General features: G+C 33.0%; 2 protein-coding genes and 1 long non-coding RNA gene across 7 annotated transcripts; 2 read left to right on the top strand and 1 right to left on the bottom strand.

Annotated features, from left to right (window-relative positions):
* Positions 1-374: 374 nt before the first annotated feature.
* Positions 375-4,668, top strand: LOC102608349 (vicianin hydrolase-like). Its single transcript, XM_006483611.4, has 13 exons — positions 375-581; positions 1,072-1,141; positions 1,655-1,713; positions 1,856-1,931; positions 2,194-2,271; positions 2,425-2,512; positions 2,664-2,916; positions 3,095-3,210; positions 3,331-3,548; positions 3,646-3,677; positions 3,853-3,955; positions 4,093-4,195; positions 4,361-4,668. The coding sequence occupies exons 1-13, from the start codon at positions 387-389 to the stop codon at positions 4,527-4,529; spliced, it is 1,560 nt and encodes a 519-aa protein (XP_006483674.1). The 5' UTR covers positions 375-386; the 3' UTR covers positions 4,530-4,668.
* A 4,698-nt stretch (positions 4,669-9,366) lies between these two features.
* On the bottom strand, positions 9,367-10,809 carry LOC102631073 (uncharacterized). Of its 2 annotated transcripts, none has more exons than XR_371114.3 (2): positions 10,164-10,809; positions 9,367-9,890 (listed from the first exon to the last, which is right to left on the bottom strand). It is a non-coding gene; the product is annotated as an uncharacterized LOC102631073 (long non-coding RNA). The 2 variants fall into 2 exon arrangements; XR_003066265.2 differs by having other exon boundaries at positions 9,367-9,880.
* Positions 10,810-10,938: 129 nt separating this feature from the next.
* On the top strand, positions 10,939-15,052 carry LOC102630164 (beta-glucosidase 17-like). 4 transcript variants are annotated; one of them, XM_052440179.1, is made up of 14 exons: positions 10,939-11,048; positions 11,351-11,396; positions 11,477-11,546; positions 12,268-12,326; positions 12,477-12,552; positions 12,856-12,933; positions 13,033-13,120; positions 13,241-13,493; positions 13,573-13,688; positions 13,803-14,020; positions 14,148-14,179; positions 14,286-14,388; positions 14,500-14,608; positions 14,789-15,052. In XM_052440179.1, exons 3-14 carry the CDS (start codon positions 11,534-11,536, stop codon positions 15,009-15,011), a joined length of 1,368 nt encoding a protein of 455 aa, XP_052296139.1. In that variant the 5' UTR covers positions 10,939-11,048; positions 11,351-11,396; positions 11,477-11,533; the 3' UTR covers positions 15,012-15,052. The 4 variants fall into 4 exon arrangements, with proteins under 4 accessions (XP_052296139.1, XP_052296138.1, XP_006482833.1 ...); XM_006482770.4 differs by lacking the exon at positions 10,939-11,048 and having other exon boundaries at positions 11,062-11,396; positions 14,792-15,052; XM_006482769.4 differs by lacking the exon at positions 10,939-11,048 and having other exon boundaries at positions 11,062-11,396.
* The last annotated feature ends 8,745 nt before the right edge of the window (positions 15,053-23,797 follow it).

The raw sequence follows: 23,797 nt of genomic DNA, 5'->3' as shown, positions 1-23,797 counted from the left end.
TCCTGAAGACATAAAGCTTTTCTCAAAACCCATTCCTTAAGAAAAATAGCTCTTTCTAAGCTCTTACTGCATGACCAAATTTTTACTATCAATAAGTTTTTATTTATAAATTGCACTTAGTGATCATTAAGAATATACATATATATTCAATGAATTCAATTTAATAATTAATGGCTTGCTGAAATGATTGAAGACATAGCAGACAAAGCATGATAATCGTGGACCACATGCAAAGATGAATGATAAATTTTTGAATGGAGGGGCGGCTTTGCATGTGGCCCACAATTAAAATCATGCTTTTCTGCCATCAGCCATGCATGCAAAAAAAATTTATATAAAGGGAGTGACTAGCAACAGAGACATTAATTGGATAATTAATCTTAATCATGGGACTTGATCAAGGCGTTTTGCTCTTATTCGTGGTGGCAGTGGCCGGGTTCTTGCAATCGGGTTGCACTACTGTATCGGATGGTATTAACGGCACCAATGCGAAACCAAGTCACTATCCATATTCAATGCCATTCAACCGAACTAGTTTTCCTGCTGGCTTCATATTTGGCGCTGGCTCAGCTGCTTACCAGGTAAGGATATGTATATGCATCTGTGTGAGAGAGAGTCTTCTGTGGATCCAGCTCTTTTCTGATATCTCAATTGCATATTATCTTGCTTACCTAACATTTGAAAAACTGTTTTAACACATATTCACTTGTATTCATCTATATATACTGTACGTATATAACATTATTATACATGGAGCTAAGTTGAATTTGGCATTGAGGTTGGTTAGTTGTAACTTAAAAGTTACAGCACCAAAGTATTTGGTAAACATTAGTTGCTGTAAATTAAAAGATATGTTGATATGATTTTCCACTTGTATGATAAAAAATCTATTATATATTTAATAATTTTATCAAAATTATTATTTAAAATTTATACTTACCACAAATTATTAATTTTTTTTTCATAATTATTCTTTTTTTTTCACAACAACAGTAAATCAAAAATTACAGCATCTTAATGCCAAACAAGGTCTTAATAATCTATTAAGTAAAAACTTTGCTCCCTGCGCAGTCTGAAGGAGCAGCACTTGAAGATGGAAGGGGACCGAGTATATGGGACACTTTCGTTAGAGAACATCCAGGTCTTTAGATTTGTTTACTAATTGCTAGTTAATCATTAATCATCCATCGTGCTTGGTGCATAATTAAGCTTTTACATCTAACAAATAATCATAATTTTTTAGGATTTTTTTTAATCTCATGGGAAAATTGATATATTTTAAAATATTAATTTGAAGCCTAGCAACGGTGTCTAGTTCATCAATACACTACTCAATTACAACCGACTAGTATTCTTTAATCTCAAATTCGTATTTTTCAAAATGTGCAGGCATCCTAATTTTCAAAGTTTTAAATCCCATTTCCATTTCATTATTGTTGGTGGCATAGACATTGGTTTTTCTTTTGGCATCGCTTGATAATTAACAGTTATTCAAGCATAAGTGGCAGTCGTTCATATTAAGATATAATCCTGACTTTTATATGGTCATTTGTACATGAAATTTGTATGCCATTTGTAAAGTTTCACTAATAACTTTGTCTTTTTAATTGTTATGCGATATTGAAAATGGGTGAATCGTACCATGGAATGGCAGAGAAAATGTTTGATCGGAGCACTGGAGATATAGCTAGTGGTTTTTATCACCATTACAAGGTTTGTTAATTTGGCCGATCATACTTACATGAAACTGTGAAAAGTGCTTTCTCCGTTTTTAATCTTTTCACTTTCCCTCGGATAATTAAGCACGAACATTCCTCTTATGAAAAAAATTGAGACATCTTAATGCATTTTGCAGGAGGACATTAAGCTGATGAAAAAGGTTGGCTTAGACTCTTTCAGATTCTCCATCTCATGGACCAGAATATTACCTAGTAAGATGATCATTTGAATTTTTTCAAATTAATTTCGTTCTTCATGATCATCTAGGTTTAAAGGTTCAACTTATTAAAATGAAGTCATTATAATCTTGAGCACTTAATAGATTGTAATTAATGGGATTAGTTATTACCTTAATAATGGAACAAATAAAATGTCCCAAAGGAAGATGTTATTTAAAATATAAACATTAAAAAAATCCACACTTCATAATCAAGTGATGATAACAGTGATATTAATAACTATTTTTTATTTCAGAGGGAAAAATTAGTGGGGGAGTGAACCCACTAGGCGTCAAGTTCTACAATGACCTCATCAACGAGCTTCTTGCCAATGGTCAAATCAAATTTCCAACCACTACTCTCTCTTTTAATTTATTTCACCTCTATTAATTTTTGCTTTAATCATTATATAGATACATTCAAAATACATGATTACATGACAAAAAATCAAATAAACTAAAGGATTATTGTCGATTACTATGCGCAGATATCAAACCCTTTGTGACTTTACTCCATTTTGATCCTCCACAAGCACTCGAAGAAGAGTACGGCGGATTCCTAAGTCCCAAAATAGTGTGAGTTGTAATTAAAAGCATGCATGCGCCTGCCTGATGATCAGCACATGCATGCATGCACTGAGAGAATAATTAATTTTACATCATATATATGTAAGACTTTGAATTTTAGCTTAATTCTGGTTGTGACAACTGGGAGGGGCGCATGCAGGAAAGATTTTGTAGACTACGGGGATTTTTGCTTCAAAACATATGGTGACCGAGTAAAGCTGTGGGCGAGTATGAATGAACCAAATGGAATGGTGATGAATGGATACAATGGTGGAAGCTTTGCTCCTGGTCGATGCTCTAATTACGTTGGGAATTGCACCGCTGGCGATTCCGCCACGGAACCCTATATTGCTGCCCACACCATGCTCCTTTCTCATGAAGCTCTTGTCAATTTGTACAAGCACAAGTATCAGGTTTTTCGTATTATACAAATTCCTAGCCAGCCTGTTGCAATTAAAAATTGAATATGTATATATATTATTAGCTAATTAATGAGCACATATATAAAAAAGGTCGAGGAGGATGAGGATGAATAATTGAAATATTTCTTATATATGTGCGTTCTTTGTGGCCGTGCATGTTTATGTGCAGCCATATCAAAAGGGCAAAATTGGAATTACGATTTTGACTCATTGGTTTGAACCAAAATTCAAGACAGCTGCCAGTCGACAGGCTGCGTCCAGAGCAAGAGACTTCTTTTTCGGATGGTGAGTAGTGTGCTTGAGAGAGAGTCTTGGAATTGGTAAAAAATGAAATGAAATGATTAATAATTACAGTATGTATTATTGATCATCGACCACGTAACGTAAAGTCGTAAAGGTGTACAGGTTTGCGGATCCAGTGACATTTGGAAATTACCCTGAAAGCATGAGAAGAATAGTGGGGAAAAGACTACCAAAATTTACGGAAGGTGAATCAACGTTGGTAAAAGGGTCATTCGATTTTCTTGCCGTAAATTACTACACAACGAATTATGCAGACGCTGCTCCTCCGCCCAACGCTTTTCAACTTAGTTACACCGCTGACCGGCAAGTCAATCTCACGAGTACGTACCCCAGCCTTAGCCTGCCACTACTCTTGTTACTTGCTCTATATATATATATGAACTCATGCTCACCACCTGTTTTATTCTTTTGTTACAGCTGAAAGAGATGGAGTTCCTGTCGGCTCACCGGTATATAGATGTCTACGCATACTTGACACTTGACACTTATTTTTTCAATTTACTCTTAAGTAATTACCAAAATAATGAACGTATATATGTACCGATGAGCTGTTGATCTGTTGGCTTATGTACGGTAATGTGTCAATTAATGCTAATTCCCTCCCCCCCCTCCCCCTCTTAATAGACTGCCTTGGGCTGGCTTTTCGTTCATCCAAAGGGACTTCAGGAGCTTTTGCTATATCTAAAGAAAAAGTACAACAATCCAACCATTTACATTACTGAGAATGGTAACATAAATAATAATTATCTCTCTTCTTTCTTTAAATTTGTTGGGGGTATATATAACTAACATTAATAACCAGTTTTATTAAGATGCATGGCTCAATTATTTGCTGATCATGTTAGTTGTTCTCTATTTTTGCAGGCTTGGCAGATGACGCTTCATTGCCACTAAAAGTTGCTCTAAAGGATAGCATGAGGATAAGATATCTTCATAGCCACCTAGAATATCTTTTAAAAGCAATTAAGTGAGTAATTTTGAATTCACTATGCACTCTATTATTATAATACTATGATTATAGTAATACTCGACCGATTATTAGTAGCTAGCTTTATTCTTAGTTATTAGATTCAGAGAAAAATTAAATGCAAATTAATTAATAAAATGTTTCATAATTAATAAATTGTGGCAGGGAGGGAGTTAATGTGAAGGCATACTATATATGGACATTCTGGGACGATTTTGAATGGGATGCGGGTTATACTGTTCGATTTGGTATCACTTATGTTGATTTCAAGAATCATTTGAGACGGTACCTCAAATACTCCGCTTATTGGTTCAAAATGTTCCTACTAAATTAGTGAGTTAAAAGTTGAGATTTGAGAGCCATTCTTAATTAGGCTGTTGTAGCTGGCAAGAGATCAATTATTGTACTCTTATTCTCTTCCAGTTCTAAAAGCTCCTGCTAATAAAGAAATTGAAATTGAAAGCAATTATTTATTTATTTATTTATAGTTTACCAGCCAATTGCGACAGCTAGAAAAAAAGCAAGCAAGCAATTTCCAATAGAATATAAATACAAACCTACTCAAAGAAAAATGTCACATTTTTTGGGGTTAGTAATTAAAGTTAAACGGAAAAATCGAGTCCCAATTAACATATTGTAATGGTCACCATCACCACGTTAGCTAATTTAGAGGATTAAATTTCTTTTGGCACTGCAGCATTTTAATATATACGTGACGACTTCTACGGCCATGGCCTAGACCGTCCCCCAAATCGATAATGATAAGCATGTGGTCTGTTCCATGAATAGATTGAATATTTATTTCTTGACAGATATATGACCGGTTGAGCGTTTTCCTTCCCTAAAGAATTATTTAAAGAATTGTCATGAACAATGCTTTTTAAACATAAAAATTATTATATATATATAATTAATTATTACATCATAAGGTGTAAGAGAAAAAATGTAAAATAATTAATTAATTTTATAATATCTTAGTTTTATTTTGTATTTTTAGTATTTTTGCATTATTATATGATTGCATCTGTGAATATTTTGTTGTCTTCGCAAGATTGGCTTATAGATTAATTTTATAATACGAGAATCTATTATTTGAATAGGGACAAGCCAAAAGATGGAGTAATACATACTCTAGTATATTATTTTATTTTGTAGCAATTTTTTAACTTTTAACTTGTCAATAAAATAAGAGATTCTCCTATTGTGTGTGTAATCATTTTTTAGGTGTGTGTCCTTTTTTTTTTTTTTTAATATGGACACACTATTAAACCGTGAGGTTTAATAGAGGGCGCCTCCTGTAGAGAAAGATTGATATATATATATATATATCAAAGTCTAGAAAAATGATTAAGACATATGATTTAAGTACAATGCATAATGCCGTTACACTTTTATTAAATCATATAGTTTAATATCTTTCAGCAAAATTAAACTATTAAATCATATTGTTTAATAGTTTTTTTGGACTTTCAAAATCTAGTTCTTAGATTGGAACACACACGCGTGCGTGCGCATGCACACACACCCACATATATAGAATAATGATCTAGTGGATACAATGCTCACTTTATGGTGAACGATAATGTTAAGCGGTGTTGTCTAGTTAATCCATAATTTTAATATTATTCAAAAAAATCATAGAATTATAAAACATTATTCTTTTTTTATTCATTTCTTGTTGCATGTGTACTTAAACCAATCTGTGATAATTTCGAATTCCTTCCTCTCTCTCACTTTTAACTACCATCTCATGTACATATTTGTTAGGACTTAAGAAATTTCTAATCCCATTCAAGATCTTGCAAGTAAAAATATTAAATAAATAATGAAAAGAAAATAGATGGAGAATAAAGACCATCATGTAACACAAGAATTTACATGAAAAACTCCAATATTAGAGAAAAACTACGGCAAAATGTACTCTATGAAAAATTATTATAATTATTTTAGTATTTTCTCACACCCAATCTCTTAATAGACATACCGTTTCTCTGACATTAAAAACTGAAATTGATTATTGTGTTATATAAACAAGTGAATCCAATCTTCCTATATACAATAATTATTTCTTATAGCAAAAGTATTTCTCTTTATATATATATTTGTTATAGGAGAAGTATTCATTTTCTTATATAAGTTAATATGGGTGAGCGCAAATTCTAAATTGATTGTTTTACCTTTCTACTTTCTCCAAATTTGAATCAAGTTAACAATAAAAAATTCTATTGGAAAATCACTAGATCGAACCCCTCATTAAAATCTCATGGTAAGCTAAACATTGGGCTAGTATCAATAAATTGATTTGCTATCTTTTAATGGATTATTTTACAGATACTTTTAATTTATTTCCACATTGAAGAAAAATGGGATTTAATCTTTTAATTACCAAATATTGGTCTACCGATAAGATTCTTCCTCTCCTAGTAATTTCTGCCTATAAAAATATATGTTTACCAAATACTTTAATTGATATACTTTCATATATAAATGCACATAAGCATTTCATTAAGCATATTAATTCTATTATATATATGGTTTCAATTAGTGGCATATCCAAAAAAATAATTTATTGGGAACTAAATTACATAATGACAAGTTGTGAAAACTAAAAGTTTATGTGCTAATAAGTTTATAAATTTTACTTTAATAGATTTTATGGGTTCTAAATTAAATAATAGTAAAATCACCCATATGAATTACCGATCAAAGTGCAGGCTTTTATAATTATCAAAATTAAAATATAAATTTTTTGGGTTTATGAGTTTATGGGACTATTTTTGTAAATTTAATAAGGCTTCTTTAATAGATTTAACGGGGGCTAATTAATAAGTCAAGTAATTTTTCTTTTAATTTTTTCAAAATTATTTTCTCCTAGCGAGAAGTTGGCTCCCACTGGTCAAGAGGTTGATCCTCCTCTGATATCAAAGGACATACATGTCATTTTTTTCTAAATGAATCAATGTATTAGTCATAAAGAAATCTTGAAAAGGGAAATTTTTAATCTAAGAGGTCAGCATAATCTACTTGAAAGTATCATATTGATTATGGACTTTAGAGTCAATTTATTTGAAATTCCAAATGACAAGTTCGTTCATTTTCTACAAATGAATATGATAACTTCAAAATTAGGTACGCAAATAACGATTATTGGAAGCTTGCTTATAGGAGAGTTGTTTGAAAAATATATAAGATGCGATCAATACATAGACTACTCTAGATACTTTAATTTTCCCACGAACTCAGCTGAATCAGCTATTGCTTTCCATAGTATTAATAAATCAACTCATAAAATATTGCTAAATAAAATCACTGATTGTTTTAATAGGAAACACACATGTTTTGGGTTATTGTACGTACTATTATAATCTCACTTATAATCTACTATAATGCGTTTGTCAAAAGGGAAATTATTAGTCATATATCCTTAAATGACATCCGTATCAAACGTGTTACAATATTTTTCAAGTGTATCACTCGTATACTTTAAGTTGACAAAACATTTCTGCAGTCCACCAATTCGTTAACTTCCATTAGAAAGTTAACAGAATTGTGGCAAATTAACTATTTCGCCCTTGAAACTCAAAATGAGATAAAAATATAAATTTACCCCAAAAATTAACGTAAATTTTCAATACATAATTTTTTAATTTTGTTATTAAAAATACATTTTTTTATTAAAAAATATGAATTATTAATGGTACATATTATTAACAATTATCCGTAAAAAATCCATATTATATCATAAAAAATTATTAACAACATATTATTTACAATTATACATATTACACCATAAAAAATTCCAGTTGGAACTTGGAGGAGTAGATCTTCAAAAATTTAGGTTAAATTTTGGAGGAGTAGATTCGGTTGTCAAGTAACTTTTTTTTTATAGCAATTATTAATAATTATCTGATAAATGAGATGACATGTCATTTTTATCAATATATGTCATATGACATGTCATTTTTTACTAGGTAAATGGGATGTCATGTCTTTTTTTAAAAGACTAGATTACCCCTATGATGTCAGCACTTGCAAACGGCAGTCGGTAGTTAACGGATTGGTGGACAGCAGAAGTGTTTTGTCAACTTAGGGTATACGAGTGATATACTTGAAAAGTGTTGTAGCACGTTTGATACTGATGTCATTTAAAGGTATATGATTGATAATATCCATTGTCAAAATGAATGATTCTAAATATTAAAATGCCACATTTATGCTTAAATAGTTAATTAATTAGAACATTAAAATTATATAATTTATAAATTCTTTTTCGAGACATAATTTAAAAAGAAAAAGAAATGAAAGAGTATTAGGGCCTGTTTGGTATTGTTTTTGAATCTGTATTTTCTGAGAATAAAAATGAAAATGAAAATGGTGTTTTGCAGTTACTGTATTTCGAATTTAAATATGCGTTTGGTATCATTTTCTGTATCCTATATTTTAAAACTGAAAACAGTAATATGCGTTTGGTAGACACAGTTAGAAATGATAAAAACAGAGAATATGCGTTTGGTAATGCTTTTTTTAAAAACAGTTTTTACTAATCATTTACATTATATTTATAGTTATAAAATAATTATTTAGCTAATACACACAAATACAACAAAATAATTTAACCAAATTTAATAAAAAAAATTACATGATAATAAAGTTTAAGAATTAACATTAATTAAAAAAAATTGACATTGTCATTGTTTTTACACTATATAATTAAGATATACATTACAACACATGATTTAAAGAAAATAATTATAAAAAACTACATGATACACATTATGCATTACGTATGTAATCATGCCACATAAAAACCGCAATTCCATCCGAGAAACAGAGGAGAACTCACGGTCCCTGTTCCAATCCCAATCCCAATCCCAATGCCAGTCCCGGCAGCATTCAAGTTCGATGGTTTAGTGTGACATGCACGGCTTTTGGTAGTAATCGAAACACGTCTTGCAATTGTTTTGGCTCCATATCCATATCAAGACATTCAAGGCCAACAAACACTAAACAAGACTCTTTAAACTGGCAAATCAACCAAAGGTAAAACTTCTATCTATGTTTGCAAGCATCCATGTCTACGGGCTCCAGCAAGAAGATATTAATTCTTTCAAGTCACTTCAACAATCATGGGAATGCGGTGGGAAGAAAATTAAATAAAAATGGCATGGGTAATAAGGAATTCCATTATGTCACCAATGAAACATTACAACAAAATTGGCAACAATGTTTGCACCAAATCAAACAGTACAAGTGCCTTGCTCGATTTTGATCTCCAGTTTCATCGTGGCACCACCATCCTAGTAACAATTTCGTGTGGATTTCTTCGTTGTGTCTGAACAAAAATGTAACGCATACATTGTATTTCTATCTATTCTATCTTTCAGGTTCTAATAAACTATTGTGTCTAGAGTCAGAGTAAAGCTTCAAAATACTTGACAAATATGTACCAAATGTGTCTAGATTCAAGAGTGAGATTTTCTGCTAACCACCATAAATATAAATTCTTGGTACTTCATGGGTCTAAATCATGACTACTATGTTCTGAGCCCTTGGAAAACTGTTCGTCGTGAAAGGGATCATCAGCACAATGTACAGAACTCCACCTAGGAGAGAAATTCCAGCCCATCTGTTCCAGCTCATGGCCAGTTGCTCTCATGCTGAAATATCATTGCTACGACCTAGAATCTGAAACAATCTAAAGAAAATAATCAAGAACAGTTTCCAATTTGCCGAATTGAACATGCCACTTAAAATAGTTTCCACATGCCACTTAAAACCAGAGCAAATCTTGCACAAGATAATCAAGAAGTACACCCAATTAATTTGCCTAAAAAACTAATTGAACATAACAACATCCAATTTGCCCAATTGAATCCAATTTGCCGAATTGAACATCATATGGGTCCAAGCTAAACAAAAAGAATTACAGTCAAAGTGCAGCCAAATAGAAAAAAAGAAAGAAATATACCAGTAAGTGGTGGCAGCAAGCGAGTGGAAGAGCAGCTGCAGCAGCAGGATCTAGCAGCGGCAGCAAGCAAGTGAAAGAGCAGCAGCAGCAAGCGAGTGAAAGAGCAGCAGCAGCAGCAGGATCTAGCAGCAGCAGCACGCGAGTGGAAGAGCAGCAGCAGCAGGATCTAGCAGCAGCAGCACGCGAGTGGAAGAGCAGCAGCAATCAAGTGAAAGAGCAGCAGCAGCAACCGAGTGAAAGAGCAGCAGCAGCAGGATCTAGCAGCAGTAGCACGCGAGTGGAAGAGCAGCAGCAGCAGGATCTAGCAGCAGCAGCAACGAACTGGAAGAGCAGCAGCAGCAGCAACGAACTGGAAGTAGCTGGAGCAAATACCAAGTGAAGACAGCAGCTGCAACAGCCGAGATCGAGCAGCAGCAGCAACGGAGTGGCAGATCGAGTTAGAGGGAGAGATATGTGTTGTAGATCTAGAGAAAGAGGAAGAAGAGAGTGATAGTGAGTGCGGAGAGTTTAGATCGGGGACTTTGGGAGCTGTTGATGAAGTGAACACGAGCCGAGATTTGTTCTGTAATTTGTTCTTGAGTGTGAATTGTAATTCATTTGAAAACGCATTAAACATGTTTTCAACTTTACAACTGGAAAGTTGAATCTGAATTTTTTGTTTTATAATTTGTTTCTGAGTTTAGCCCACCAAACACGAATTACATCTGTATCCTCAAAACGAAAACGAAAACAGAGGCTTGAAAACGGTACCAAACAGGCCCTTAGTGACCTGAATGATAAAATGAAAAATAGTAGAGTGATTCCTGATCATTTCTTCCAACAGAAAAAATGAGAGAGTTGAATATTAACAACGAGGAGTAGTTGTCGTACTATTCCGAACCATAGGTATGCAATTCAATATCAATATAAGTCTTATCCTTCTTGCGCCTTCTACGGTTGAAATTGAATAAAATAATAGCAAACTGTACGTACTGCTTAATTAATATATGTATTTGGGGGCGGGTTAGGTTATGCATCATATACTTCTATTAGTTCATAATGATGAAGCTTCCATATATAATTCATCGGAAGGGAGAGGTAGGGAGAGTGGAAGTTAAATTTCAGAATCTTTTTGTCTGTTATCTGATCACATCTTCGATTTGCTTATCATCTGTATGCCTCCCCTGCTACGGCTCCACTCGGAATAGCTTTCCGCCTGAGTTTTTATTTGGAACAGCATCAAGTGCTTACCAGGTATAATTAAAATACATTCACACACATCCACACAAATTAAATGTGTTTCTTCATTCATTAATTCTTCATTTCCTGACCAGTATGAAGGAGCAGCTCACGTTGGAGGGAGGAAACCAAGCGTATGGGATACCTTCGCCATGGATCAACCAGGTGATCAGTTTCTCTCTCCTAATTAAACCAAAAGAAATACGATATGAATGAAACTCAACTAGAACTAGCACAATTATTATATATTCAGCGATACAATACTACTGTTATGATTCGCTTCTGGTAATATCCTGGAGGGGTTAATCTTTTGATGCTTAGAATAGCTAATTACAATTAACACTTACTGCGCACCGCCGGTGCAGATGATCCACTGAAAAAGATAAAAGTAGGTAGGCAAGCCGCAAGCGAGATGTGCACTTGTGCGAAAGAGATTTGCTCCACGTATATTAAAAAGTTGGTGCCTGATCCATTCCAAAATGACCAAATTACCCTCACAGATCAATTAGTTTTGAGTTTTTGGCCATCAATCATAATTGTGTAATGACATCTGGTTCTTGGTCCCCGTGTTTCTCACGTAGTTTTTCTATCTGTCTATTTCGCATGGGTCCTTAAATTGTGTCAAAATGACAAAATTACCCTTACACTAGTGAAAGAATGAGAGCATGTGTATCGAGTAGGGTGCGTCTTATCAATTTAGAGATTCATTTGAGAAATCATAAAAACATGCGGACCTAGATGCTGTTATTGCAACCAATAATTAAATTTTGGGAACCTAGATGTTATTATTGGCATTGCAATATCAATATTTAAGGGAATTTCATGTTAATTTTTCTTTCATGCGAGAGTTACCTTACCAGTGCGGTGTTTTTTGGTGCCATGGCAGAGAAAATTTTGGACCACAGTAATGGGGATGTAGCTGACAACTTTTACTTTCGTTACAAGGTACGTGTGCGTATGGTTGATAATTATTAATTTTCTGCCGCAGTATGGTTTTTTTTTTTAATTTGTTAATTGAAGTGAAAGAGAGAGGGGGCATTTTAAATTCCATTTTTTTCCTCGTTTAAGAAAATGATTGAGAATTATTAATGACAGGAGGACATTGCTTTGGTGAAGCAAGTTGGTTTCGACTCCCTCAGATTCTCAATATCATGGTCCAGAATTTTACCTCGTAAGATGATGTATCCATAACTTAAGCAAATTTAAACTTTCCGCAAATATTATACGTTTATTGATTGAGATTTGCTCTTTAACGTTAATAACTTATACACACACACACACTGGCGTTTTGGATCCATCTCCTTTGCTTAGCAAATTAAGAAACATTTTATAAAATTCATTCGTTACAAAGATTGGCCGACAAAATTCAATGCATAATTATGTGCATTTTCACATTATCCGATCGAGGCAATCAATTATAGTTAATTATGACACCTGTATGATCTAACTGGAGTTTTAATCTATTTGCCCGTAGATGGAAATATTAGTGGGGGAGTCAACCAACAAGGTGTCGATTTCTACAATAATCTCATCAACGAGCTCATATCAAACGGTCAACTCCCAATCTTCTCTGCATTGTAATTCTAATCCACATTTTATCTTTTTATTATCTCATTTAACAATTCATGGCTATGCTAACTTTTATTAGCAGGCTTAAAGCCCTTTGTGACTTTATTCCATTGGGACACTCCGCAAGCTCTAGAAGATGAATATGGTGGATTCTTAAGTCCTAAAATTGTGTAAGTTTAATTAGTTAACTAAAAACATATATATTTTACAATTTACGTACTGATGAGATTCTATATTCAAGGCTACAGTTTGGGTATCACAAACGATTATTATATGTTTGTAATGAACAGAAAAGATTTTGGTGACTATGCGGACTTGTGCTTCAAAGAATTTGGTGACAGAGTTAAGCACTGGATAACTTTGAACGAGCCGGAGACAGTTGGTGAAAATGGGTATGCAAAAGGTACCCACGCTCCTGGACGATGTTCGAACTACATCGGAAACTGCCCGGCCGGCAACTCCGCCACAGAACCTTATGTGGCAGCTCATCACCTTATTCTTAGCCATGCAACCGCTGTAAAATTGTACAGACAAAATTATCAGGTTCGAATTTGAATTTGATTTGTAGACACATACGTATAATTAATTAATTATGTAACAAAGTTAATTTGGCCTTTTGCAGCCATCTCAGAACGGCTTAATTGGGATTACAATCAGCTCTATCTGGGCTGTGCCTAAATTTCCAACAGTTGCTTCCAAGAAAGCTGCCTCTCGAGCTATTGATTTTAAATTCGGATGGTGAGTTCGATGACTGACTTTTTAATACTTATGCCTCAATCAATTATTTCCCTCTCTTTAATTTGGTAACAACTAATTTTAGTATTAAGATATATAATTAACATTTGCATGCAGGTTTTTCAATCCTATCACATACGGAAGCTACCCAAGGAGCATGCAGCGTTTGGTGGGCAATCGACTGCCCAAATTCACAAAATCACAAGCAGAAATGGTAAAAGGATCAGTTGATTTCCTTGGATTAAATTACTATACTGCAGATTATGCAGAGGAAGTAACATCTTTTAGCAACACCAACTTCAGTTATACAACAGACAGTCGTGTTAATCGAACTAGTAAGCCATACATTACGGCCCAAACAATCTACTGAACAATTCTCTTTCTTTTAAAAAAAAAAAAAAACTTTTTTGGGTTAATTTTTATTTACAATTTTACTAAAACTGTAACTTATTAATGTAACAGAGGAGAAAAATGGATTTCCCCTTGGTCAGCCGGTAAAATCCTCTATTTTGTTTTTTTTTTCTTTTTTTGGGGGGTGTGTTTTGCGGGGTTCATAGGCATGGTTTTGCAAATCGATTATGTAATTATATGATTTTGCAGACGGGTTCGGACTGGCTTTCCATTTACCCGAAGGGAATTCGAGAACTTTTGCTGTATCTAAAGAAAAAATACAATCCTCCTCCCATTTACATAACTGAAAATGGTAATTCAACACTAATTAAATCTTAATTACTTCTACATGCACGACAATTTTGACTCTAAATATACGATTTGTTGATTTTAAGATAATTATTTTATGACTCTTAATTTTTAGGAGTGGGTGATGTGAACAGTAGCTCATGGCCTATTAGTTATGCTCTGAACGATACGGTGCGGGTGAATTACTATAACGACCATCTATCATATATCCTTGAAGCTATCAAGTAAGTAGCCAGAGATTTTGATTAAGTAGTATCCCTTTTTAGATTTTCTTACTCTTTGCTGCTTCTTCTTCTTCTTCATTTTTTTTCTTAAAAAAAAAAACAAATCCTTTCTAAGCAAGGGATGCTAGCTAGTTGAAAATTACATATAGTAGTATTTATTTTGATTTGTTTTATCGGCAGTAGTGGAGGTGTTGACGTGAGAGGATATTTTGCATGGTCATTTCTCGACAACTATGAGTGGGAATATGGTTATACATCTCGATTTGGGATCATTTATGTAGACTACAAAGATGGATTGAGAAGATCCCTTAAAAACTCTGCTTTATGGTTCAAAAAATTCCTCCGAAACCAAACGGATGTTGCTTCTAACACCTCTTCTTTGAAATTGTACTCTGATCAGTGATTTATACAATTACAAATAAGTGAGTGTGTTCAATGGCGCAATCCATCTCTAAAATTTTTGAAATTCTTAATTTGTTGATATATTTATATATTTAAGTGGGATGAGATTAAAGAGTGCATATGTATATATATATTTATACACGAACTGTTATACTGTGTTTAAATTGAACAACATGAGCAACTGCTCATTCTTGTTAATAATCAAGGGTAGGGATGGATAAAAAATCCATTCTGCTAAAAAAAATTGAACCTAACCAAGGGTTTGATTTGGTTTGGAAAAATTTTTAAAAAAAATGAAGTTTAAAAATTTGAAAAAACCGAACTAAACTAGAAATCAAAAGTACATCGGTTCGATTCATAATTATAGAAATAACCATTCGATTCAACTCAATTTCATAAAAGATCGAACCTAATTGTACCACCCTTTAATCGAGGGCGCAAAAGAAAATAGAAGTAATGATCTAATTAAGCACACTGATGTACTAATACATTATATGATATTATAATATATAGGCGGAGGCCGGATGCATATGTTGACCAACATCCCTAAAGTTTTATAAAATCTCACTTTGGCTAAAAAAAAATTCCAAATTCGTAATCCTCGTGCCTGACTTGACTTTTTCAAAATGTTTGGGCCTAAGTCCGCATTTTGGAAAGCAATTAAGAATTGAGTAGTTATATCTGACCCCCTCACTTTATGTCATTAATCTTAATTATGATCATTTCTAAAATTATGCTTATTAATAAACAATATCAATTTTTAACTAAGTTACAGAGAATAAGAGTATAAGACACACACAATAATTCAATTTGACACACGGAATAGTATTATTTGATTTACATTACAATTGAACTTTTTACACCCATGAGTAGGTGTGAACAAGAGATTAGTTTGCTGATTTTTGAGAAGCTTTCTGAGGCGGGCTTTGAGAAAATCTTTGCAGCAACAGGACAAAGAAAACTGATGGAGAAACTTGGGGGGCGTTTGTTGTGGGATACACTGAGTGAGAAGTCAGTAATGAAAAATCCCGATTAATGAAATCTTAAGCATTGGTGTGTGATAACATTATCCATTTGGTGTCGGTAACTGTAATAATTTTCGCTTTGATCGCTGGCTGTCAAGAGTTCTTCTATTTGTCCCAGGTCAAACCCCGAAAAGTAATGCTAATAGTGCACTTGAAGGATTAGTGGAGTTTCACTATAATTTTTTTTTTTTTTAATGTTTTCACAAAGAAGCAAATGGGGGGGAACGGATGGGGGGACGCTTAGAAAATCATGTTGTCGTAGTAGCCACACTCCATTCACATTTAGAAAGGCTTTAGTTCTATTCATCTCCAATTCAAAGACACCGGCACCGCAATAGTTTTTTTTTTTTTTTTTTTTTTGGCAACTAAATAACCTTACTTTCTTTTTCCCTTTTTTTACACTTAAAAATTGGTCTGCACTTGCTGACTTTGGAACCAAATTTCTCCGAAACTTAGGATTGGGAAAAAATATATATAAGGAAGGATGATTTTGTAAGCAAATGAAGCTAATTGAAAAGTGAAGGTTAAAGAGATAATCTGAAGAGGTAAACTATCATCATTATTGGGGATTCATGAAAAATTTACTTAAAGCAAATGAGTAGTTAAATTTGGGTTAGGTCCATGTAAAGCTTTATATTTTTCGCTTTTATATATCTGTCTCACTCACACACTCTCACACTCGGACATTTTTAAACATTTTTAAGCTAAGAGTTCATTGCTTGATGCTAAAATATTACAACTTGCGGGAACTAATTTTTTCAGGGGACAAAAACAAATGATTATATGTACTAATGACGCATAATATATAGATGAAGCAACAAATTTGGTTTAATTAGTCAATTTCTACTTTTATACTTAATATAGGATGATAATGTATGTCATTTTTTAAAACATAATGAAATAAATAGCCATGACCTTCAAAGGATAAAGACATCTCCAATATAGAAGATCCAAATCCAAGAGCCAAACTAATAAGAAAAATCGGATGTCAATTTGAGTGAAAAATCAATCTAGCAAAAATCAGGAGGGAAATAAATGCACATGGGAAGGCGACAATACTCACATGAAAGAAACACGGGCACTGCTAATGCTTCCTCAATCCAGAACACTTGCCATTAGGGGCATCTCTCTTTTTGTAGTCTTCTTTATCCGCTAACACTTATCTTAAACAGCCCTCTTTTATGGGTGTGTGTGGGTGTCAAAATATTTCACGTGAGCCATTAAATGGAGGACCCCCTAGAGCAAACCCGTATTCCTAGAATTGACATTGCCAGGAAAAATAATGGACCGCTTTAAATAAATGGCCAGCGTCGTCTTAATTTGTTAAACAAGTGGTGCCTCTTTGTATCCAAAAGTGCTATTGAAGTGAGTAGTGACCCATTTGATACTTTTTTTTTTTTTTAATTTTCTTTTCCTTAGTTATTTTTTTTGTCAGCACAAACGTTTGAGTTCGATGATTGGCATTAATGATCAAGAAGAAGAACAAGCTCAACACTAGCTGCCATGCAATAGCATGTGCCTCGTTGCATGTCCACAAAACTAGGTAGACGCAACTGGGACTTCAATATATATATATATATATATATAAGCATTTCCTAGATCAATATTATTCTCAGAAACTGAATATTGAAGCTGACCATCACATTTAATAATAAATCAATATCAGAGACACCCAAAAAAGAATTTCAGTTACCACATGGGTGATGGCCCGACAAGTTTTTCAGCGTTGTTATTATTATTAAAAACGCATTCGTTGCATCAATCGCAGTGGATGTACAACGGGCCAGGTTAGGATGATTACATTAGAGAGGGTAAATTAATGTTAATGAAAACTTCAATGTTTTGAGGTAAATTATAATGTTACTTGATTTCAAAGATTATGGCAATCGGTAATCTTTGGTATAATGATTGTCACCTTCCTATTTACCATTACAGTTAAATTCGAGTTTTCCGTGTGTGTTGTGGGAGCATATATTCTCAGTTTGATGCAGGCCATTGAACTTGATGCTTCAACTAGTGACATTAAGATTCATTCTGATAGACAACTGGTCCCAAAAAATATATATATTTTGGAAGCCAAAAATTTACTTAAATGATCATTGAATATATGAAAGCAATTATTTTTGCCGAATAATTTGGTCATTGACCTTTATCAATCATTTTTTCTTTAAGATCGAACTATTTTTGTATTTTAGATAAAGTTTAAGTTTCATTCTTAAATTTTCAGCAACATTATTGGGCAAATAGTATTTGCAAGTTGCATAAGAAAGGAAGCAACAGAATGACAACTAGCTTCATAAATATTGGGAAAAGAAAAATGGCTTTGAGCCATTAAGGAAATATCACCAATACAGAAATAAAAATATTCTAGTATAATAGATTAAATCAATAATCTCATTTCTGTCTTGATGATGCCTTCTTAATATTCAAATTATCCATACTCTTTAACAAAAATAAAAAGTCAAGGAAGAGAAGAGATCCACTAAATTATTACTATGTTTTTTCCCCCATCAGCAGGAATACGATGAAACATGTCTATAGCATTATTGGCATTAATTAGGAAACCAAACGATGCACGAACTTGGTTTATTGCTTGTCCAACAAGTTGGGTCATGGTTAAATATAATGTCCATTAAAAATTGTTTTCTTTTGTTTGGAGGGTGGTTTCAAAATCTTATTCTTGGCAAATGGCAAAGATTTCCCATTACCCCAGAAAAAAAAGGGTAAAAAAAATGGACCATAGGATTCCAATCATCACATGCGTTTCATAATGGATTAAATCAACACTTCGACGGAATAACTTTCGTTTGAAAATTGTACCATCAAAATGCTTAATCTTGCCGTTATTCTAATGGTTGCTGTGGTCACAAAAACTCTTTTGTTCTGTCATACCACTGAAGATAATCTATTGTATATGTTTCTTCATTTTGAAGCCAAATGTTATTTTTTAAAAAATAAAAAAATAAATAAATGTGTTGTTGAAACATTGGAATGTTTACGATCACAGATAATATAATGAAAGTCATTTATGATTTAACAAATCATTAATTAATGTGCCAAAATTATTCTTGATTAATTATCTTCAGAACTTAGGGTGCGTTTGGGATTGAGGTTGGGCAACTGTAACTTTTAATCTTCAACACTAAAATGTTTAGTAAAGAGTAGCTGCTGTAACTTAGAAACTATGCTGATATAATTTTTTTACTTGTATGATGAAAAATTTATTATGTTTTTAATAATTTTGTCAAAATTATTATTTAAATTTTATATTTACTAAATATTACTAACTTTTGTTTCATAATTACAACTTTCTTTCTACGGATGTAGTTTAAAAGATACAAATATCGCAATCCCAAAAGCACCCTTAATCTCACATGACTAGTGCAGTTGCCTTATCCCGAAAATGAGTAAGGTCCTTTCCCATGATTAGTAATCATGAACAAGCTGAAATATAGAAGAAAATCGTGGTTTATTTCATGTCCACCAAACTGGGCAGACCTAGCTACGGTTTCAATAATTTTGGACAGATTAATTAATATTGTAAATATATTATCCACAGATATTGGATTCTGTTTACTGAGCTATAAATCTTGGCTGCAGTTTTTTTTTTTTTTTTCTTCCATTGAATGAGAATCGAGTCGACCCAAGGATTTCAGAAGGCATATGAGCCCAACGGCATAAAAAATTATATTCTTGAACGTTTTATTGAAAAAAATACAAAATTTAACAGTAAACACATGCAATATTTAATTATCACGTAGCCCAGTAGCCCTAGCTAGTTTCAAAGGGGAAATTAAAACCAAAGAAAAAAAATCACTTATTCCTTTTTCTTCACGCTACCCATCACTTACTCTCTTGCGTTTAGTTGTTCAACTCCTCATTGTTACAAATCTCAATCAACCAACTGCCACTTCAGAAATTATCTAAGATAGAAATATTTAATAGTGCTGTAACAAATTCAAGTGGATTTATCATTATCAGAATGACAAATCTTGAAGAGGTCAGAGCGAAGAAATGCAAGTTTTTTTGACAAATCTTTGGTTGGAAGTATTGGTTAATCATTTAATCAATAACTATACCTGCCCACTTACTTTGTCCTTAAAAAAGTGCAATAAATAATATTTAATTATATGAGTTATATATTGGAGAATATGATGCACTTCCTAAAACCAACCATTAATATTATTAATTAATCAACACTCTGTCATTCCATTGGCTAGAAGCGAAACCAACAATCACAAAGTGGCAAGATATGGCCAGCTCTCTCTCTCTCTCTCTCTCTCTCTCTCTCTCTCTCTCTCTCTACATACATATATATATATATATATATATATAGGAACAGTACATCTACTTTCACCAAAAAACCATATAATTATCGATTTGTTAGAAAAGGGGGAAAAAGAAAAAAAAAATACTAGCTAGGGTTGTTGGATTTTAGTACTGACATCATATAAACACCTAATATCTCTAAATTAAAATTAAAACCCATCATTCAAAGTTGTTAAGGTCTAATGGATAGTTCTATACTTGTTGAATTGCATGCCACCTTCTGAAAATTATTAATTAGGTTCATGTATATTAATGAATGATATAATTAATTAGACAATTCAATCCATCTTGCCACAACTATAATTGCATTTTGCAATGCATTGTATGAGTATTAATAAAATACTAGCTGGGGATTTTTAAAATATGGCCACATGATGCTCCCCTTTCAACTGCCTTAGTCTTGAGTTTGCACGGATACGTCATCGTCTTCTCAAAATAATATCGTTAAGAGTATGTAGAAACACATATAATGCATATAAAAAAAGTTATCAAAGTAAAATAAGAGAAGTGAAAAGTTGTTTCTTTGTGAACGGGGAAGATATATGACACGGGAAAGTGAAATTAATTCGTGACTTGTGAGTTTGATAATGAGTCAATATGCATGTATTAAGCTCAATTATACATGTAAATTTTTATTTGTTTTTTATTAATTAGCTTCTTGGCCTTGCAGGGCTGCCAAGCACTGTCAATTATTTAAAAAAAAAAAAACTTTGAGCCATAAATTACGAGATCAATTGAGAAAAAAGATAAACACTTAGTTATATATTACAATATTAATTGGAATGGTTGATTTTTCTTTCTTGCATGTGAGAACACCACGTACGTACAACATTGTTTTGCAAGAAAACAAACTTACTCAAATGTTCTGTAAATTTTTTCAGTTGTTTGTAATAACATTCTATCGTATATATAACTTATACATATCCACAATATATATATATATATATTATGGAACATTTGCTATTCATAACGATAATTAGATTATGAATAATAGAAAAATTATTACGAATGATAAAAAAATTATGACGGTTACATCATACAACTACTGCATTGTATTTCTCTTCGGCGGTTGGCAATTGCTGAGTTGACGAATCATGCTCGATGTTGCTTTCACAAAGCTTCTTACAAACTCTTTATTTGTTTTAATTAGGTAAATTATTAGTATTATTTCTCTAAAAACAACCCAATTTGATAACATAAAACAATTATAAATTTCTGAAGTGTGTGTATTATATATATATATATATATATATATAGTTATAGTTATAGGAGGAAGGGTGGGGGACGCCAATCCCATGACGTTTCCTTAACGATTGATTGAAGAAGAATTAACAGGGGGGAAAAAAGAAAAGAAAAGAAAAGAAATAGTTTCAAGCTGACGTGCACAACTCAAAAGCAACTACTAATAATAGACAGCTGGATTGAATTGTGGCACGGTGATGGATGATGGCGTCGGGAAATGAGTCGTGTTCCAGAAGCCAGGCCTGGACGATGGCTAGCGTATCCATAAAGCTCCAAAGTAAATGGTGAGAGAGTTATTATATTTTATATATCGATGATTCTTGGGGGAATTGACTAACAAATTTCATTTCTTTTAACTAACTCAACTCAATATCCGTGATGTCAAACTTTAATTGATTGATTAATCACTTCACCAACAAGCATCATCATTTGATTTTAATCTTTGATTTTGTGGGTCATTTTACTAATCATATCATTTTGTCAATATTTTTTTTGTACATATTATTAATTCAAGAGCCGATCGAGCCTCGTTGTCCGTGATTACAATATTTTGCAACTTTATTTTTACTTCTTCTTTAATCTTCAAACAAGGTGGCTGGCTATCTGCTATAATCTATACATCATATCTCAACTTCTGATAATATCTAATTTACTAACATTCTTCTCAAAAAGAAAATTCACTAACACACGCGTTATGTCAACTTGAGGAGGTATGACTCTATATATATATAGTAAATGGTAATTTCATAATTATAATTTCAAAACGAGATTAAAAATAAAATGTCTCCTCTAATATCACTAACAAGTGATGTTTGAATTCTCAATAAATTAAATATATTATGTTCATAGTTGGGTGATAGTTAGTTAGTCTCATTTTGGCGTCGTAAATGAGTGAAGAGCCATCGCCTCTTGTAAATTATTATATATGTTTAAGTGTTGAGTGGATTCCACTAACATTGGAGGTGAGGTTCTCAAATTAAATCTTGTTTGAGCTATGTGTAACTATTTAATAGAGACCCTGTTAGCTGTAGGGGATGAAAATTAAAAGATTGTAAGTGACACAAAAAATTTAGAAATAGAAAGAAATAAAATGAAAACTGGAACATACATATATACATACATACAAACATACATACATGCATGCATGCATATAAATCTATTAAAAGGACCAAGATATCTAAAAAGGCGTCGATCATCCGCATGGCTGTGGAGAAGCAAGAGTCGCTAGTAGTACTAGTACCTACTACCTAGGAGGAAAGGACTGAGAGAATGGAGGCCGCCACGTAGGAGTACGATTCGAAAAGAGCAACAGAAGTTAAAAATAAATAAAATGACTGAGAGAGCCAGCTGGGATGCAGTGTGGGGTCAGCAGTAGCAGGCATTGGCAAATAAATGGCAATCAAACCCTTGGGATATTCATTACATGGACATGGACTCTCTCTCTCTCTCTGGTCTGGTCCACTACTCACGGTCGCATCCAGGCTGTCACCGCTGACTGAACTCTCAGCATAAAGGGCTTCTGGGAATGGGTACAAGCCACATATGACATGCTGGCATTTGGTCTTTTTCTTCTTTCTTCTTTCTGTTTTTTTAAGTATTATTATTGGGACGAAAGACAACTGGCTCTCTTTACCCACACAATACGACAACAATCCTCCACCGCCCGCCCCCTCCCCCCCCCCCCCCCCCTTCTCCAGATGTATACTATGTCGTTTCATACGGCATACTCTTCCTCTTTTCTCTTTTTGCTTCAAATAATTTCTTCTTATTTCAAATTTCAAACACTCCACCTTTACCATTTTCTATTGTTTTGCTTTTTTTTTTTTTTTGGAACTACATAAGATTATTAATTATATTACAACTCATGTTATATAATATTACATTAATAAAACTAATTTAATTTATATTAAATCTTATACAGTACTTATTCTTTTTAATATTTGAGAGACATATTTCTCTCATATTTTGTAAGGGATAAAACTATCTCTACTTAATTATTTCAAATGTTGAAAGGGATCAAATGTTCTTCCCCTAAGCCAAATGTGCTTTTTTTAATTAAACAAACGCAATTGTTTTTGCACTTAAATAAACCATTGCCATTCTCAATAATGTTGAAGGTGACCATCCACCATCACTCTTTTTAGTTTCCATCAAATATGAGTTCGAATTCTCTGGTAATTTAATAGATAGA

Source organism: Citrus sinensis, chromosome 4 (genome assembly GCF_022201045.2).
Source record: "Citrus sinensis cultivar Valencia sweet orange chromosome 4, DVS_A1.0, whole genome shotgun sequence".
Taxonomy (NCBI): domain Eukaryota; kingdom Viridiplantae; phylum Streptophyta; class Magnoliopsida; order Sapindales; family Rutaceae; genus Citrus; species Citrus sinensis.
Note: the sequence above shows the minus strand (reverse complement) of the source record. Positions and strands in the feature narration are given on the sequence as shown.

What these genes read in the sequence shown, in the direction of transcription:
- LOC102608349 (XM_006483611.4), top strand. Translation starts at nt 387, where the DNA reads ATGGGACTTGATCAAGGCGTTTTGCTCTTATTCGTGGTGGCAGTGGCC. An exon ending in GTTTTTATCACCATTACAAG is followed by an intron (nt 1,714 to 1,855) that starts GTTTGTTAATTT and finishes TGCATTTTGCAG; the next exon opens with GAGGACATTAAGCTGATGAA. An exon ending in TGTACAAGCACAAGTATCAG is followed by an intron (nt 2,917 to 3,094) that starts GTTTTTCGTATT and finishes GTTTATGTGCAG; the next exon opens with CCATATCAAAAGGGCAAAAT.
- LOC102630164 (XM_006482769.4), top strand. Translation starts at nt 11,202, where the DNA reads ATGATGAAGCTTCCATATATAATTCATCGGAAGGGAGAGGTAGGGAGA. An exon ending in CAGTCGTGTTAATCGAACTA is followed by an intron (nt 14,021 to 14,147) that starts GTAAGCCATACA and finishes TTAATGTAACAG; the next exon opens with AGGAGAAAAATGGATTTCCC. An exon ending in GATTTCCCCTTGGTCAGCCG is followed by an intron (nt 14,180 to 14,285) that starts GTAAAATCCTCT and finishes ATGATTTTGCAG; the next exon opens with ACGGGTTCGGACTGGCTTTC.